Source organism: Chaetura pelagica, unplaced genomic scaffold (assembly GCF_000747805.2).
Source record: "Chaetura pelagica isolate M959 unplaced genomic scaffold, ChaPel_1.0 scaffold254, whole genome shotgun sequence".
Classification (NCBI taxonomy): domain Eukaryota; kingdom Metazoa; phylum Chordata; class Aves; order Apodiformes; family Apodidae; genus Chaetura; species Chaetura pelagica.
In genome coordinates, this window is record NW_009952963.1 from 312,855 (window position 1) to 328,026 (window position 15,172).

Genomic DNA, 15,172 nt, shown 5'->3' on the forward strand with positions numbered 1-15,172 from the left:
GGCATTCCCGCTGCTTTGGGAGAGGAAGGGAAAGACTGCAACCCCCTGGCTCCTGCCTGCTGGTATCACAGGACTCTTCACTCCAGGACAAGCTGACCAGTCAGTGTGAACCCTTCCCAGTCTGATCTGCAGGTCAGTGGCACCAGAGGGGAACCACCATGACTGCCAATCCCAGATCCCATCCCTCAGCCCGGGCATTCCAGTGGAATTGTCTCCTGCCTATGGACAACTCTGTCCCAGCTGGGAGACTCTTGCTCAAAAAACTACCAAACCCAAGCTGCCAAGGTATCTCCACTTGGAGATTAACCCTGTCTGAGGGGCTATGGAGACAGATAAACCATCTTTATCTCCTGCCCCAGTATCTCACCACATGTGGATTCAACGTGGGTGAAGAACAACGTCACCCCTCGGGACACTTGGGAGCAGGGATGGGATTTTAGGCTATCACCAGTTAAAGGAGCTTCCCAGCCCAGCCTGGGGGAACTCCAGCTCAAGCATCAAGCAGGCTGGGGCTGGCCAGCCTGGGGACAAGGGGACACATCCAAACAAGACACCGACAATCACGTTAGGAAGGGGAAAGCGCCGAGCAAGGTCTGACCTTTTCTCTTGGTGCAGTGGTAGATCTGGCCATGCTCCTGGGAGATGGGGTAGGGGTTGGCAGGGGGTAGCAGGTCCTGGGAGGTGCTGGACACCCCGTTCTCACACTGGTACTGGGAGCCCAGGTTGGAGGAGGCAGAAAGGACCCTGGTCTCTCCACTGAAGGGGCTGTGGTTCGAGGACACTTTTTGTCTCACCGTGCTCCTGGGAACGACCGGGTACTCTTTGCTGAAAGCAAAGGAACAAGGGGGAGATCAAAAAGGCAGGAAAACAATTAATAAACAGACCGTTCAATTAACAAATGAAGGCAGCACATCAGGGTCGTGGTGTTTATTCAGATTTTCAGGGATGCAGAGACATCCTTCCCAGGAGACCTCAGCTCTGTCACGTTTGATCCTTGCAGGAATCTTCTATTTCCCCTTCCTTCTGGTGTCTTTCCCTTCAGATTCCTGCCTCTGCCACCACAACTGCTACTTCACACCCATACATCAAACAGACTGATGCAGTTAGAGTGAAATACACGAGGTTTACATTTATATATCATGATAACATTTTGAATCAGTCACTATTGCTATTGTAGATGTAGATGTGCAAGTGCAGGCAAAATAAAAGTCTCATTTCTGCCAGGGTGACTTGGAGAAGGATTCGATATTTAGGTCTGGTTTTTCACCTGATGATACTTGTCCCCATTCCTTTCCCCCAGGACCCTGGACCAGAGGACAAGCTCAGAGAAGAGAAATCAATCAAACACCAAGACCTGACCCATGCTGGAGCCACGTTCCTCAGAGGAGCCAGGCTGGGAGGGTGAGCACTGATGGAAAGTCCAATTTATTCCCTCTGAAAATCCCCCTGAGATCTGGTTTGAAGCAGGGATGCTTTGCCAACACTGGCTGGAAAACCCACCCCTCTCCTAAAGACCCTACAGTGTGTTCTGGAGATATTTTTCCAAGCTGGACAAAATTATTCCTACTCTGCTGGGAGGAGAACTGGAGCCAGGTGGGGGTCTCAGAGACTTCAGGTGAGGTGAAAGCCTCCTCCTGGGCTGTCTCCAAGTCATCTGGGTGCTCCCTGAACCCAAGGACTTGCTAAAATGTGGAACAGCACCTCACAAAGTGCCACCAGGCTCAGGGAAAGCACCAACTCAGATCCCAGCAGAAGGTTTTTTCCTTTGGGGCTATACCCTTTGGACCAAGCTGGCTTTGAGGTGTCCTGCTCACCTACCCAAAGTCATTCTGCTGGAACAGAATCCTTCAATCCCATCCCCATAGGCTCACCTGGCTGCTTCCATGGGGAGGAGGAGCCCTGAAAGTTGGATTAGGTCCCTTGAAGAAGACCTATCACTGAAGCAGCCCAGAACTTACTTAGGAAATGGAACAATACCAATGACATAGACCTCCTGACAGCAGGGAGCTTCCATCCCAACCACTGCTGTGGTGGCTGCCAGAAACACCAGCAACTGAGCTGCCACAGAGGAGAAACTCACCCAGGAGCTCAAACCCAAAGAAATGTGTCTCTCATTGTGCCATGGGAAGTTTCCAAACCCTGGGCACTGGTGGTTTGCCAAGGAGAACCTCTTCCAAAGGTGGGGTTTCTTCCCCTGGAAGCCCAACAGCTCCTCCCTGCAGAGCTGGCAGCACCATGGCTTCCCACCAGCTTGGGCTGGAGGACTTTCCCAGAGCTGAAGTCCAGGTTGTGCACAAGGAGATGCAAAAAAAAAAGAGATGGAATGGGGGGAAGCAGAGACTTCTCCCTAAGATACACAAGACAGCAATAGATGTGGTGGTCTCCAGAGGACTTCTTTGCCTGGGGAAGCATCTCCCTGCTGGAGGGCAGATTTGGTGGCTTTGTGGGGGATCAAGAGCTATGGCTTTCAAACCTCATAAGTGACCTTCAAACCTTCTAACTTCTAGGGGATCTCCCAGCCCTGCCAGGTCATGGTTTTGAGCTGCCTGCTCCACCTTCAAGCAGCCATCCTCACGGAAATTATGCCAATGACACCCCAAAGCTGCAACTCCACCACGTTCCCCTCCTGAGAAGACAACCTGCAGGGAGGGGACCCATGGATCTTGCCCTTAGGTCTCCTCCCTGATGAGAGGTTGCTACGTGGATTGGCTGGTTCCTTCTTCCTCAGCTCCACCACCCAATCCCCCAAGAAATGCCAGAGCCTCAGTCATTTTTCAGTCTGGTACCTGTGAGCTACAGTGGAGGAGAAGGTGGGACATTCCATGGCATGATGCCACATCATGTTCCCTGGGCTTTTTTGGAGGATGTAGAGATGACTTCTTACCCAGTTTCTCCCTCCTTCAACAGGGGAAAAACTGGATGTATCTTTGGGAGGTGGGATTAGATCCCCATGGGGGTTTCTTCCAGTAAATTCCCATGGTGGCTCCAAGGGACCTGAGATCCTCACAGCCATTCCCATCCCAGCTACTTCTCACCTAACTCAACACTTTCTCACTGGAGATCTGAAAGGGGGGAAATTGAATGACCTGAATGGGGTTTTTTTTTCTGGATTAAAAATGATTTTAACTCCCTAAAGAAGCTGGATGCCTGGTCCTGTTGTGTGACCAAATCCCTTCCAGACTGCATTTCCCACGGGACACAAGAGCCTCCATGGCCATAAGGGAGGACCATGGTGTTCTGCAGGAGCAGGGAGTCTTGCTGGAGAGGGAACAGGTTGGAGACACCAAGTTTCCCAACAGCAGTTCCCAGGAGGTATCACAATGACTTCTCTCCAGACTGAAATATTTCCATTTCAGTCAAAACATGTTGGGTGCTATTTTTGCCAAAAAAACAGCTATTTCAGGAGGGAGAGGAAGGAAAGTATTTTCTAACTAAATATCTAAATTACTCTCTTTCTTTCACTTTGCCATTTTTCTCTCCACAAAGGCAGTTACCTCTGTATTTCTGCCTTTCTCTTCCTTGTTTGAGCTGAGCTCTAAGAAAGAGACACCTTTGGTACCTTGCAAAGCAACATTCATCTCCAAACCTTCATCCTGTTTCCTCAGCCCCCTCCATACACACCTCGAGCACTTTAGTTTGTCCTTCAGCCTCTAAAAATGCACCAGATCCTTTTGTTTTCTTGGTTTTCAGTGCCTGAAAGTCCCCAAAACAGCTGATTGGAAACTTGGGCCACACTTTAATGGGATGAAAAGAGGAGGGGGAGAAAGGGTTAAAATTGGACTTACACAGGCAATGTGAGAAGTTGTCCACACAGTGAGGAAGAGGCTGTTGTTCCTGGGCCAGAATGTGGGTTAGATTTCCATGGGGGTGTTAACAGGCTGCATGTTTTATTTTGCATTGAGGATTGTAAAATTAGAAGAAAAAGAAGAAAAAAAAAGCTGCTTGGGGAAGGAATTTACAAGGAAGGAAGTTGTCCCTGGTCTGGTTAAGGTTTGTTGGAGGCTAATGATGAGTATTCAGTTCCCAGAGTTGGTGGTACAACAGCAGAGGGGCTGGGGAGGAAGGGGGAGTTGGGTTTCCTCAAGGTGCTGCTTGGTCTCCACACCATCAGCCTTCCAGCTGCAGGGCCACCAGGAGGAACATGAACTCCAGTTTCATTCAAGCTTGGGGGAAAGAGGCAGAGATGAGGCCCAAGCCCATGGTGGGGAGGCTCAGCCATGAAGTCTGGACTCTGCTCTCAGCTCCCACTTGGCTGGATGTTCCCCAGACCCACAGGATCAAACACCAGCTCTGGAGAACCTTTTCCTACCAGCTCGTGTTCCTCATCCTAGAACCCCAGCCCTGCAAATCCAGCCTGTCAAGTGAGTCCTTCCCAAATACTTCCACTCAAACCAGACCTCTTCCAGGTGGAGTCAGCAAACTCAGGCTCACTTTCTGTCATGACATCTTCCCCCTTCCCTGGCCACTCAGCAGCTCCAGGAGGTCACTTAGGCTACAAATTCCTACCAAGCAAAGAAGTCAAAGGAGCAAATTCAAGAAGGTTTTGCAATCTCAGGGGTGGAAACCTTGTTGGCCTCTGCAAACTAATAAAATCTGGAGAAGTCCTGGTCCTTTGAAGAGTGACATCCAGTCTCCTCCTGGCTTGTCACCACACTGCCAGAGAGTCATCATTTTCCAAGTATTTTCATGTGCAGACTCAAAGGTTTCCTAATGTAGCAGCCAGTGCAGCTGCCAGACAAAAACCTGGTCAAAAAGCTCTTTGAAGATCCACAGTTCATAACCAGGAAGCTTCTGTGTTGAAGCATCCAAGTTCTAATATTTCTGCAACAAAGCATCTCCTGCCAGGGCTTTCCAGAGCTGCTGCAGCTCCTCGTAATGAGGCCTCAAGAGTCTTATTAAATGTCAGGTCCCAAAGACCATTCTGATATCTGTTCAAGGTCAAGATGGGGGATGATATGGAAGAGGATTTCCTCATATTTCCCTGCTGCCATGGTCTTACAGCATCCTTTGAAGCCTCTGAGCTGGGCACTGTCAAGATGTGATGCACAACAGCAATTCCTGGTCTAAAACCTGACCAAAAGGCCACAAAGATGATCCTTGGGCTGGAGCAGCTCTGCTCTGGAAACAGGCTGGGAGAGTTGGGGTGTTCAGCCTGGAGAAGAGAAGGCTCCAGGGAGACCTTAGAGCAGCTTCCAGTGCCTGAAGGGGCTCCAGGAAAGCTGGGGAGGCACTTGGGACAAGGGCAGGGAGGGAGAGGACAAAGGGGAATGGATTAAAACTGGAAGAGGGAGACTGAGGTGAGACATGAGGAAGAAATTTTTTGCTGTGAGGGTGGTGAGAGCCTGGCCCAGGTTGCCCAGGGAAGCTGTGGCTGCCCCATCCCTGGCAGTGTTGAAGGGCAGGTTGGATGGGGCTTGGAGCAGCCTGGGCTGGTGGGAGGTGTCCCTGCCCATGCAGGGGGGTGGGACTAGATGATTTTTAGGTTTCCTTCCAATCCAAACCATTCTATAAAAAGTATCTCAGTGGCCAAACACAGAGATCTCCACCCACTCTTTTCATCTTGCCAGGAGATTTGGGCTCCTCCTGGATCAGTCACTACAAAAGGACAAACGTCTGGGGTCCTGTCACTCCTTTCCCCTGCATCCACCCAGCACCCAGGGATCCAGGAGTGCAGAATCAACCCCAATTCCAGATGTACAAATAGAACTCAAAAAGCATGTGGGTTTCTATTTCCCAGGCCACGAAGTGTTGTCATTAAAAAAGAGTAGGAGAGAGATGGAACTCAGCCATAACAGATATAGAAAGAGGGTTGGAAGTGCCTGGAATAAAAATACCACCTCCCAGGAAAAAAAAAATAGACCAGCAAACAATTGTCAGTTGTCAATGTGCATTCATTGCAGCTTCTTTCCAGCATCTTGAAATAAAATGCAACCACTCTCAAGAGACTGTCTGGAGAGGCTGAAGTGAATAAACTACAGCAGGGAAGGACTTGGTAGGAGAGGAACCACTGAGGACTTCCCTCAGATCTCTCTGCTTGGGGACTGCAGGCCAAGCCCCACAGCAAATCACACCCTGATGATAGAAGTCAGAATGTTCCCTGAGAAATCATAGAATGGTTTGGGTTGGAAGGGACCTTAAAGATCATTTAGATCCACTCCCCCCAAGGGAGGAGGGACATCTCCTCCCAAATATGGGAGGCTGTTTACTGCAATGTTCTCCACCAACATACCAACTGTCCTGAGCTTCTTGCCAGAATGCAGAGAGGTCTGATAACCCTGGTTGGGGTGTGGGGCTGGTTTGCTGCCAACCTAGGGCTGCCCAAAATGGGCTCTGCACCAAACCCAGCAGTGAAAAGCATCAGCCAGAGGTCCAGAGATACCAGCATCAAAGGACACGCTGGATTCCTGCAGAGAAATACCACTGTGTGTGTTGGAGGGAGAGGAACACAAGAGGAGATGGAGAATGGATGTTGGCCAACAGAGCCATCATGCTGAGCTTCTGCAGGTTGGGTCCTGCTGGGCAGATTCCCCAAAGAGGGGGCAATAGAGGAACCTGGAGCCACCCTGTGTTCCACTTCCAAAGAGCTGTGGATACCCTCCAGGGAAGTCTTCAGAATCTTACTTGGGATTTAATCAGAATTCCATCAGCTCCTACAGAACACAGGTCAAGCCTACAGGTTCCACTGGGAGCTCTGTCAGGGAAAACTTCCTTGGGGACATTTGCTGGAGGTGAAAGCAGCTCTCCACCAGTTGTTTTTCCCTGGGAGTCTCAACATTTCAGCCAGCACGTGGCTCTTGGGAGATTTCAGGGACAGAACATGGGACATGGGAGTGGATGTAAAGCTGCACTGAGAAGGCACAAGAAAAGCAAGGTCATTTGCAGTGGACAAAGATCTACTTGGGTTAGTCAGGCTGGTGCCTCCAACACAATGTCAACATGCCAGGGCACATAACCCTTTGGGAGCCTCGAGGCTCATCCATTTCTTCTACCAGCACCCCAAAATGCACCATCTTCCCTGTGATGCCACCTCTGGATCATGGCACTGATTTTATGGCCCATGTGTCTGGCCCAGTTTCTGCCCTCGGTTACCCCAGGAGATCTTTGGAATAACTCCTTTGGAGCCAGGAAGGTTACTGGGGATTAATGGCAAGGGCAGCAAACTACAGCTCATGAAAACAGAGCAAACAGGCTCTTTGTCTGGTGGATTATTCTGGATCTTTGTCTCCATTTGAAAGAGCCTGGGATGCCCATCAAGGGAGCTGAGAACCACCCTCTCACCTAATCATCTTCCTTCTCCAAAGCTTTCCCACTAAGAAGCTTCAAGGGCTAAATTGTATTAATTGGCTAAGATTTCCAGAAGCTCTTCAGCACCCCATAATAAGCCCTGAAGACAATGGGGGTTGCAGATGATTAGCAACAATTGGTTAAAGGCTTGAACCAAATTGCTCTGTTTGCAGTGCTCTCGCCCCAGACCCACAAACCCTTCCCTGCTGCTTTTTTGGCAGCCCCAGATTCCAGAGGAATAAAAAAAAAACAACCCACCTAAAAGCTACGACTTGTGTGCAACCCCAAAAGTCACCCCAAGAGCTATGGCTTGTCAGCCCAGCTCTGTTGACAGGGGATTTTTAGGGCCAAGTCCTACTCTGGCATCTAAAGAGCAGATCTCATCATCTCTCTCCATAAACTTCACCCTCCTTGGATTTCTGCTGCTTCTTTTGCTCCCCACCCCAAATTCCCCTCGGCACAGGCAGAAGTTCTAAGTGGAGACACAAGGAATTTTTACAGCACAGAGGGGCAAGAGATCCAGAAGGGAATAAAGGCTAAATGAAAGAAACAAAATCAGGCTAAAATTCCCCATGTCCTGTCTTATCAGCTTTAGTCAGAAGGCTCTGTGACTAGTTAAAAGAAACCTTAGTGAAGGGAAAAAATAATCAGTAAAAGGAAAATTGGCTCCATCCTGGCACAAACCAGGACACCCAACAGCACAACTACTTCCTTTTGGCCTGAAGTCTGGTTTTGAATTGCAGCATGACCACGGGACACAGATGCAGTAGCACTCACAGCACATTTTCTTCTAACATATTTTCCTTTTTCTCCTTCTTTTTTTCAATTCCAACTTCTATTTCTTTATATATATTGATGTATTTATTTTTAATCAAAGAGAGAAACTCAACCTCGTGCTCAGAAACTTGGAAACTCTCAGAGAAACTGCTAAAGGGGTCCCATGTGCCTCAGGAAAAGAGGCAGTGGGAGAACAGGAACGTCAGAAGTTGGTGGTCATGGGAATTTGGATCTCCCTGGAGCTCATGGCTGCTCTTTTGGAATGAAATCACCTGCTGCTGAAAGGTTTAATGTCACCCCTGAATGAATCTTTCTGCCTGGATGGGCTTATTCACTTATTTTCTGGGAAATGAGAGGAGGAAAAATCAACATGGAGGTCTTGGAAAGGAGAAAGCCATGGAGAGGGACTTGGAAAGATGTGGCCATTCACCTGCAAAGCTCCTGTCCCCAGAGGCTGCCTGGGCTGGTGTGTTGCTCTTCCTTGGCCAGAGCGTGCAGAGATGGAAGGAGAGTCCTCCAGGAGGCACCTGAGACCTTGCTCTGAGCTCACTCCTGGCCCTGGAAGTTGTCTTTCTTCCCTGCTTCATCTCCTTTCCTCTCAGTCCCTGCTGTTTGCCAAGGGTGGGTTTCAATGGATGAGCCCCCAAGCCAAGTCTCCACCAGCATCTAGTCCTAATTCTGCTTCACCCCACAGCAAGACCTGCTCCAAGTGAAACCATTTGGTCCCAGCAAACTGTTCTCCCTTCCATCCTCTGACAACCAAAGGCACAAGGAGACCACCAGAGCTGGCCAGGTGGCAACTCTTTCTATTAGGATGGACTAAGCAAGTCCAACCACCACACACCTGCTCCCACCTGATCCAAGCCCCACACAAGGCATTAGGACCTGAAAGTTCAGTCCTGAAAGAACATCTTCAGCAGGGCTCAAGGCTGCTCTGTGTGAGAGGAGAGGGGTGGGCAAAAGGACAGACCTTGACCATGTGAGAGTGACAGAGCACTGGGACAGACTGCCCAAGGAGACTGTGGAGTCTCCTCCTCTGGAGACGTTCCCAAGGTGGACGTGTTCCTGTGTGATGTGCTGTAGGTGATCCTGCTCTGGCAGGGGAATTGCACTAGATGATCTTCAGAGATCCCATCCAACCTCAAGGACTCTGGGACTGGGGACGGGTGTCCCCCAAAATGGGGAGGCCACAAACCAGCTCACTGCCCTGGCTGGCTCAGCTCGGTCTCCTCTGCTGGGCTCTGCTTCTCCCAGGGTTGCCTTCAGCCAGGAGATGCCCCTCTGGGGTAGCCCTATGCCAGGAATTAGGAATCATTTGAGATCCACAGACTCATAGAATGGTTTGGATTGGAAGGGATCATCCAGTTCCACTCCCCTGCATGGGCAGGGACACCTCCCACCAGCCCAGGTTGCTCCAAGCCCCATCCAACCTGCCCTTCAACACTGCCAGGGATGGGGCAGCCACAGCTTCTCTGGGCAGCCTGGGACACGGTCTCACCACTCTGAGATTCAAATAAAGGAGAAACACTGAAATAAAGGAACCTCAGAGGTGCTGAGTCTTTCCTCAGGGTGACAAATTCAATCCCCTTAATGAGATGATGGGTGACCTGATGAATGTCAGGTCACCAGTTCCTGGTACCAAAGCTGGGCACAGTTTTTAGAACTATGGGTGGTTTTTTTTCAGCAACTTCTTTTCTCTATAATATAAGAAAGGAATAGCTCTAGAAAATCCAACCCACCATATTCTCCAAGGGCATGAACAACCATCACTGCCCTAAAACCAAGGTGGACTTACTGATACCTTCCAGTGGGGAACTGGTTCCATCACTGGGAAACAACTTCACTACATGCACACACACACATTCCTATATTCAAATCTATTTTTCATGTATTTAATTATATTTTAATATATATTTCTACCTTAAATATCTATAAACCCACAAAGGTTCCTACTGCTCTAACACACTCAGCCCTGAATGGCTCTTTCATCTTCCATCTGCAAGTGATTTTTTTATATCTCTAATTTATTTTATATACATTTTCATATATTTATGCACATAATTTTGTAGATATTCAGACCTATAAAAACCACCAAAGTGGGCGGGTATTTCTCTAAGATTTTCAATCCTGAATGGGCCTTTATTTGACTATAATAATCTTATCCTGCTCTCTTTTTATATATATATATAAAAGGACATCTTTGTAAGAATACACAGCCATTCCTGTGCTATCAGGACAGAGGAGAAGTTATTAAGGGACTGAGCATCAGGAACGATCCTGTGGATTTTAACCCTTCCTACCCAAGTTGAAACCCTGAGGGGGGGGGATATTTATATATTCCAAGTCTTTTCTATTCCCTCTATCATTCCCCACGACCACAGGCCTTGCATAAAAATGCCAGGCAGCTTGTAGCAAGAGCCCAGGGTGGCGAGATGCCACGCTCTGCCCGTGGCGTGAAGCCCTTCTCATAACCCTCCCTGTTCCACCTCCTCTCCCCCCCCCCAAAAAAAAAAAAAAAAGGATGAATGTAAACCTTCAAATCTTTCCATCGACCTTCATGAAAGGGCAGATTTAGCAGCCAAAAAGAAAAAAAAAAAGCTAAATAAAAATATGTGGAGGAGGGGGGAGTAAAATCGTTACTCAAAGTTCCAGCAGAGGTTGGCACAGGAGGGAGAAAAAAACCCTATTTCAAGTGGTAGTGCATCCCAGCAATAAATAAATATTGACATATCATGCCAGGCAGGGAACACAGGGCACATTCAGGAGACCACAGAGATTATTTAGATGGAGAAGAGTAAGTGTCATAGATACATTGCTATAGATCTAAATGGACGTATGAAAACGTTCACCCGTTGCAGCAGGAACGTTTGCAGCTTGGTGAGTATTTGTTACCCACCACCATGGCTTGCATGGCTACCCAGAGCCAGGTTGGAGAGTGTCCAACATCTGCACCAGCATCTGTACATCACCCAGCAGTGACCACCAACAGCTGAGTGGGTGGTGGAGACAGCCCAACCAGCAGAAGGTCCCAAGGCAGGTCCTGACAACCTTCCACCAGGAGCCAGCTCTGCTGGTCCTGGAGAATGAGGGATCTGAGTCACTTCTGCCCTCCTGGATGGAAAATGCTATATTGAGCACCTACATCTGTCTTAGGTATAATCATGGCTATGGCACTGGTCCTGAAAAACATTTGCACCAGGAAGCAACTTGACACATGGACCGAGTTCCAAGTGAAGTGAAAGGCCTGAAGTTCATTACTGGCAGGACGTGACATTTAGAAAAGGACTTGAAACAGGATTTTGAAACAGGATTTAGGCTTGATTTGCAGCTGAAGAACTCACATCCAAAACTGAGATTCAAAAAGATCTCTTTGGCCACCAGGCCCTGGCCATCCCAACATTTTTTAATACCTTCCTTTTTCAACCTGAAACCACCACAACTACCCCTCCTGCTCTGCACGTCCAGAACCAACCAGGCAAACATGTCCCTCCTGCCAAAGACCCAGAGGCCAGCAGAACACAGGTCTGCACACCCAGATCTCCACAGGCATCTGGAGCATCCTTAGCAAACCTGCTCCCAGAACAAGACTGGGAGCTCTGGTTTTAAAGCACCTGCAGAAAAAAAAAGACCCAAGAGCTCTTCCACCCCAGCCTGATGAGTAGAGTCTCTCAGCCCTAGTCCAACTCTCTTGTGCCTTTAAACAGGTTGAATCCCACATGCAACCACAGAAACATCTGCTGAGCACAAAGCTAGAGGTCGTTCTGGATGGGGACAGGTCAGCAAGAAATACAAGGTCCCTGCAGCCAAGAGGACAACCCACAGGAGATCCTGCCTCTGCAACCCAGCGGTGAAGGCATCACCCCAGAGTAGAAGTCCTGGGTTTTTTTGGCCCCAGTTCCTGATGACATCTCTACAGCCTGATGAAAAATGCAGGTGCAGATGGCAGAGGAGGGACTTTCTGCTGAGTCCTGGCTTAGCTCAAGCCACAAGTGACACGTAAAGCCAAGGGTTACCTCTGCATCCTGGACATCCTGTGGAGCTCCATGTCATCGCTGCCGCGGAAGCCTTTGGCAAAGGGGTTGTTCTCAATCTTCAGCTGGGTGATCTGCAAGGGAGGAAACACAGCAGGTCCATCACAAGTCCAAGGGAGAAAGGGAGGTGGTTTATTAAAGCCAAGCCAATAGAGATTGGAGGAGATAGGGTGGGAAACAGGCTTCAGGAACTCAAACCATCCTTCAGCTCAGGCATTGTCCACTCCAGATGGGTCTTCCTCTAGGTCTCTCCACTGGAAAAAAACCTCCTGTCATCAAGCTCTCATTTCTCTCAGACTTGTCCCATAACCAAGCCATGGGCCTGCACACACCCACGTTGCTCCCTGGAGGAAATCTGCTTGCTTACCTACTTTCATTTTGCTGCTGGGACAGAAAGAGCTGCACTGGGCCAGGAATGAAATCCATATTGCCTGAACAAGTCCCACTGACACCAGCAAGGATCTGCTCAGCAATGTGCAGCCACAACCAAACCCTACCTCTCAGACCTGGGACCCTCTCACTCAGACTGGTAACACTCACCCTTCCTCTATTTCAGAGCAGCTAAATGTCCTCCAGGTGCTCTGCATCTTACACCTTCCCCAACCAGCCCCACACCTGTGAGCACTGCAGAACCTAAGGTTCTTACTTACAGAGCAACTCCACCTCTGACCATGGTGCCCTGGAGGAACAGTTGTCTTGCCATTAGGGTCATAGAATTCCACACTGGTTTGGGTTGAAAGGGACCTTAAAGATCATCCAGACCCTACCCCACCCCCCTGCATGGGCAGGGACACCTCCCACCAGCCCAGGTTGCTCCAAGCCCCATCCAACCTGCCCTTCAACACTGCCAGGGATGGGGCAGCCACAGCTTCCCTGGGCAGCCTGGGCCAGGCTCTCACCACCCTCACAGCAAAGAATTTCCTCTTCATGTCCACCCTCAATCTCCCTCTTCCAGTTTTAATCCCTTCCCCCTTGTCCTCTCCCTCCCTGCCCTTGTCCCAAGTCCCTCCCCAGCTTTCCTGGAGCCCCTTCAGGCACTGGAAGGTGCTCTAAGGTCTCCCTGGAGCCTTCTCTTCTCCAGGCTGAACATCCCAACTCTCCCAGCCTGTTTCCAGAGCAGAGCTGCTCCAGCCCTCAGATCACCCCCATGACCTCCTCTGGACTTGCTCCAAAGACTAGTTTGCTAGCTCAGTTGACCACCTTCAGTATCTAAAGTCTGCTGGGATACAACCCCTTCAGACTCCTGCCTTTGGTCCTATTACATCATTCCACCTTCCAACAACATCTGGGCCTCTTTCTCCATTACCCTCTGGCAATCCAAACCCTCACCCAGGAGTCAGGAGAGCCACTTGTGCTCCCCCAGGAGGAGACACAACTCTGTTTGCCACAGGAAGAACTTCCTGGGCTCACCGTGTCTTATGGAAACAATTGTCCTTCCTTCCATTCCTTCCTATTGAGAGTTGACCAGTGGGAAGGAAAGACCTTGAGACTAATGGTGGGAGAACAGAGGGAGGATCATATTCACCAAATCAAGCCCACACAGCTGGACCCTCCTCTTTGCCCAAAATCAAGGCCAAAAATCTACCTTGGCTGCTGCCAACAGCAAACCCCTCCAGGTATCTCCACAACCAGATTATTTCACTGTTTTCTCATCTTCCAGCCTATTTTTTTTTTCCAAAGCCCGTTTGCTTCTTTACCATTTTTGCCCAATTCAGCCCCAAAACTCCCAGGAAGACCCCATCACCCCTACACTTGCACTATTGGTCACTCCCATTAAACCAGGATGGAAACCAGCAGACAGACCATCCCCCACAGGTTTTTTTACCTCATCCCTCATTTCAGATTTCAAAGAGAAATGGGGAACAACCAACCCAGTTGCTCCAATGGGAGCAGTTCTCCAGCACCAACACAGGGGCACATTTTCTAATTAAAAGCCTGGAGTAATTAGCCAATGAAGTGTTTTTTGCAAAGCAACTGCCTCTCCATTTCCAGCGGGGAGGTGGTGGCACCTCTCTCATGAATAATAGACATTGTTCAACTCTCTTTTTTTTGACTTTTCCTGTGAAATTTGCATTCTGAAGCACACTCAATGTAGGGGTTGTCCTCGTTTGCTGAACCCAATGGCAATATTTGCTCACACCAGTGAGGTCCTTCAGTGAGCAAGGATTTACAGCATTGGCACAAGCACACCAAGGTACAAAGGGCCAGATTCATCCCAACCTGACCAAAGGCATTTTAACCAAGGCGCCTGCACTGGGAACCTCATCTCCTGCTGGAATTCATAGAGGGAGATGGGAACTGCCAGAGGGCACTGGGGCCCTGAGATGGGTGGGTAGTGTTGCCTTCACAGGTCCCCAACACCCTCTGTTCATGAGAGAAAGAGCTGTCAATGGGTTAGGGCTTAATTTAAGGGTCTCAGCTGAGTGCTCTGGTTGGTGAGTCAAACCTTTAATCAGCCACAAAATCACAGAATGGTTTGAGATGGAAGGGACCTTAAAGATCACCCAGTTCCAACCCCCTGCATGGGCAGGGACACCTCCCACCAGCCCAGGTTGCTCCAAGCCCCATCCAACCTGCCCTTCAACACCCCCAGAGATGGGGCAGCTAGATTTCCTCCTCATGTCTCACCTAAATCTCCCCTCTTCCAGCTTTAATCCTCCCCCCTCGTCCTCCCCCTCCCTGCCCTTGTCCCAAGCCCCTCCCCAGCTTTCCTGGAGCCCCTTCAGGCACTGGAAGCTGCTCTAAGGTCTCCCTGGAGCCTTCTCTTCTCCAGGCTGAACACCCCAACTCTCCCAGCCTGTTTCCAGAGCAGAGCTGCTCCAGCCCAAGGATCATCTTTGTGGCCTCCTCTGGACTCTCTCCAGGAACTCCATGTCCTCGACCTGGCAAATATGTTGCTTTATGAGTGGAGAATTCCCCTAATCCTCACAGAGAAAGCTCTTACAAGCAACAGTACTAATGTATGGGCTGGTGGCAGGAAGCCCCACTTGAAGCACAGCTGACCTCAGCCTTCTTAAAATTCAAGATCTGCTGGTTTGAAGGCATCTAAAAACCAGGACTACATGTTTTTCCATTAGGCA

At 49.5% G+C, this 15,172-nt stretch overlaps 1 protein-coding gene across 1 annotated transcript in view; it reads right to left on the reverse strand.

The window, feature by feature from the left end:
* Positions 1-15,172, reverse strand: part of TBX5 (T-box 5) — a 39,649-nt gene that overhangs the window by 8,854 nt on the left and 15,623 nt on the right. The window contains exons 5-6 of the mRNA XM_009995672.1: positions 12,075-12,166; positions 599-825 (exon numbers count right to left, since the gene is read on the reverse strand). Coding sequence (XP_009993974.1) covers positions 599-825; positions 12,075-12,166 — 319 coding nt within the window. The remainder of the gene's footprint in view (positions 1-598; positions 826-12,074; positions 12,167-15,172) is intronic.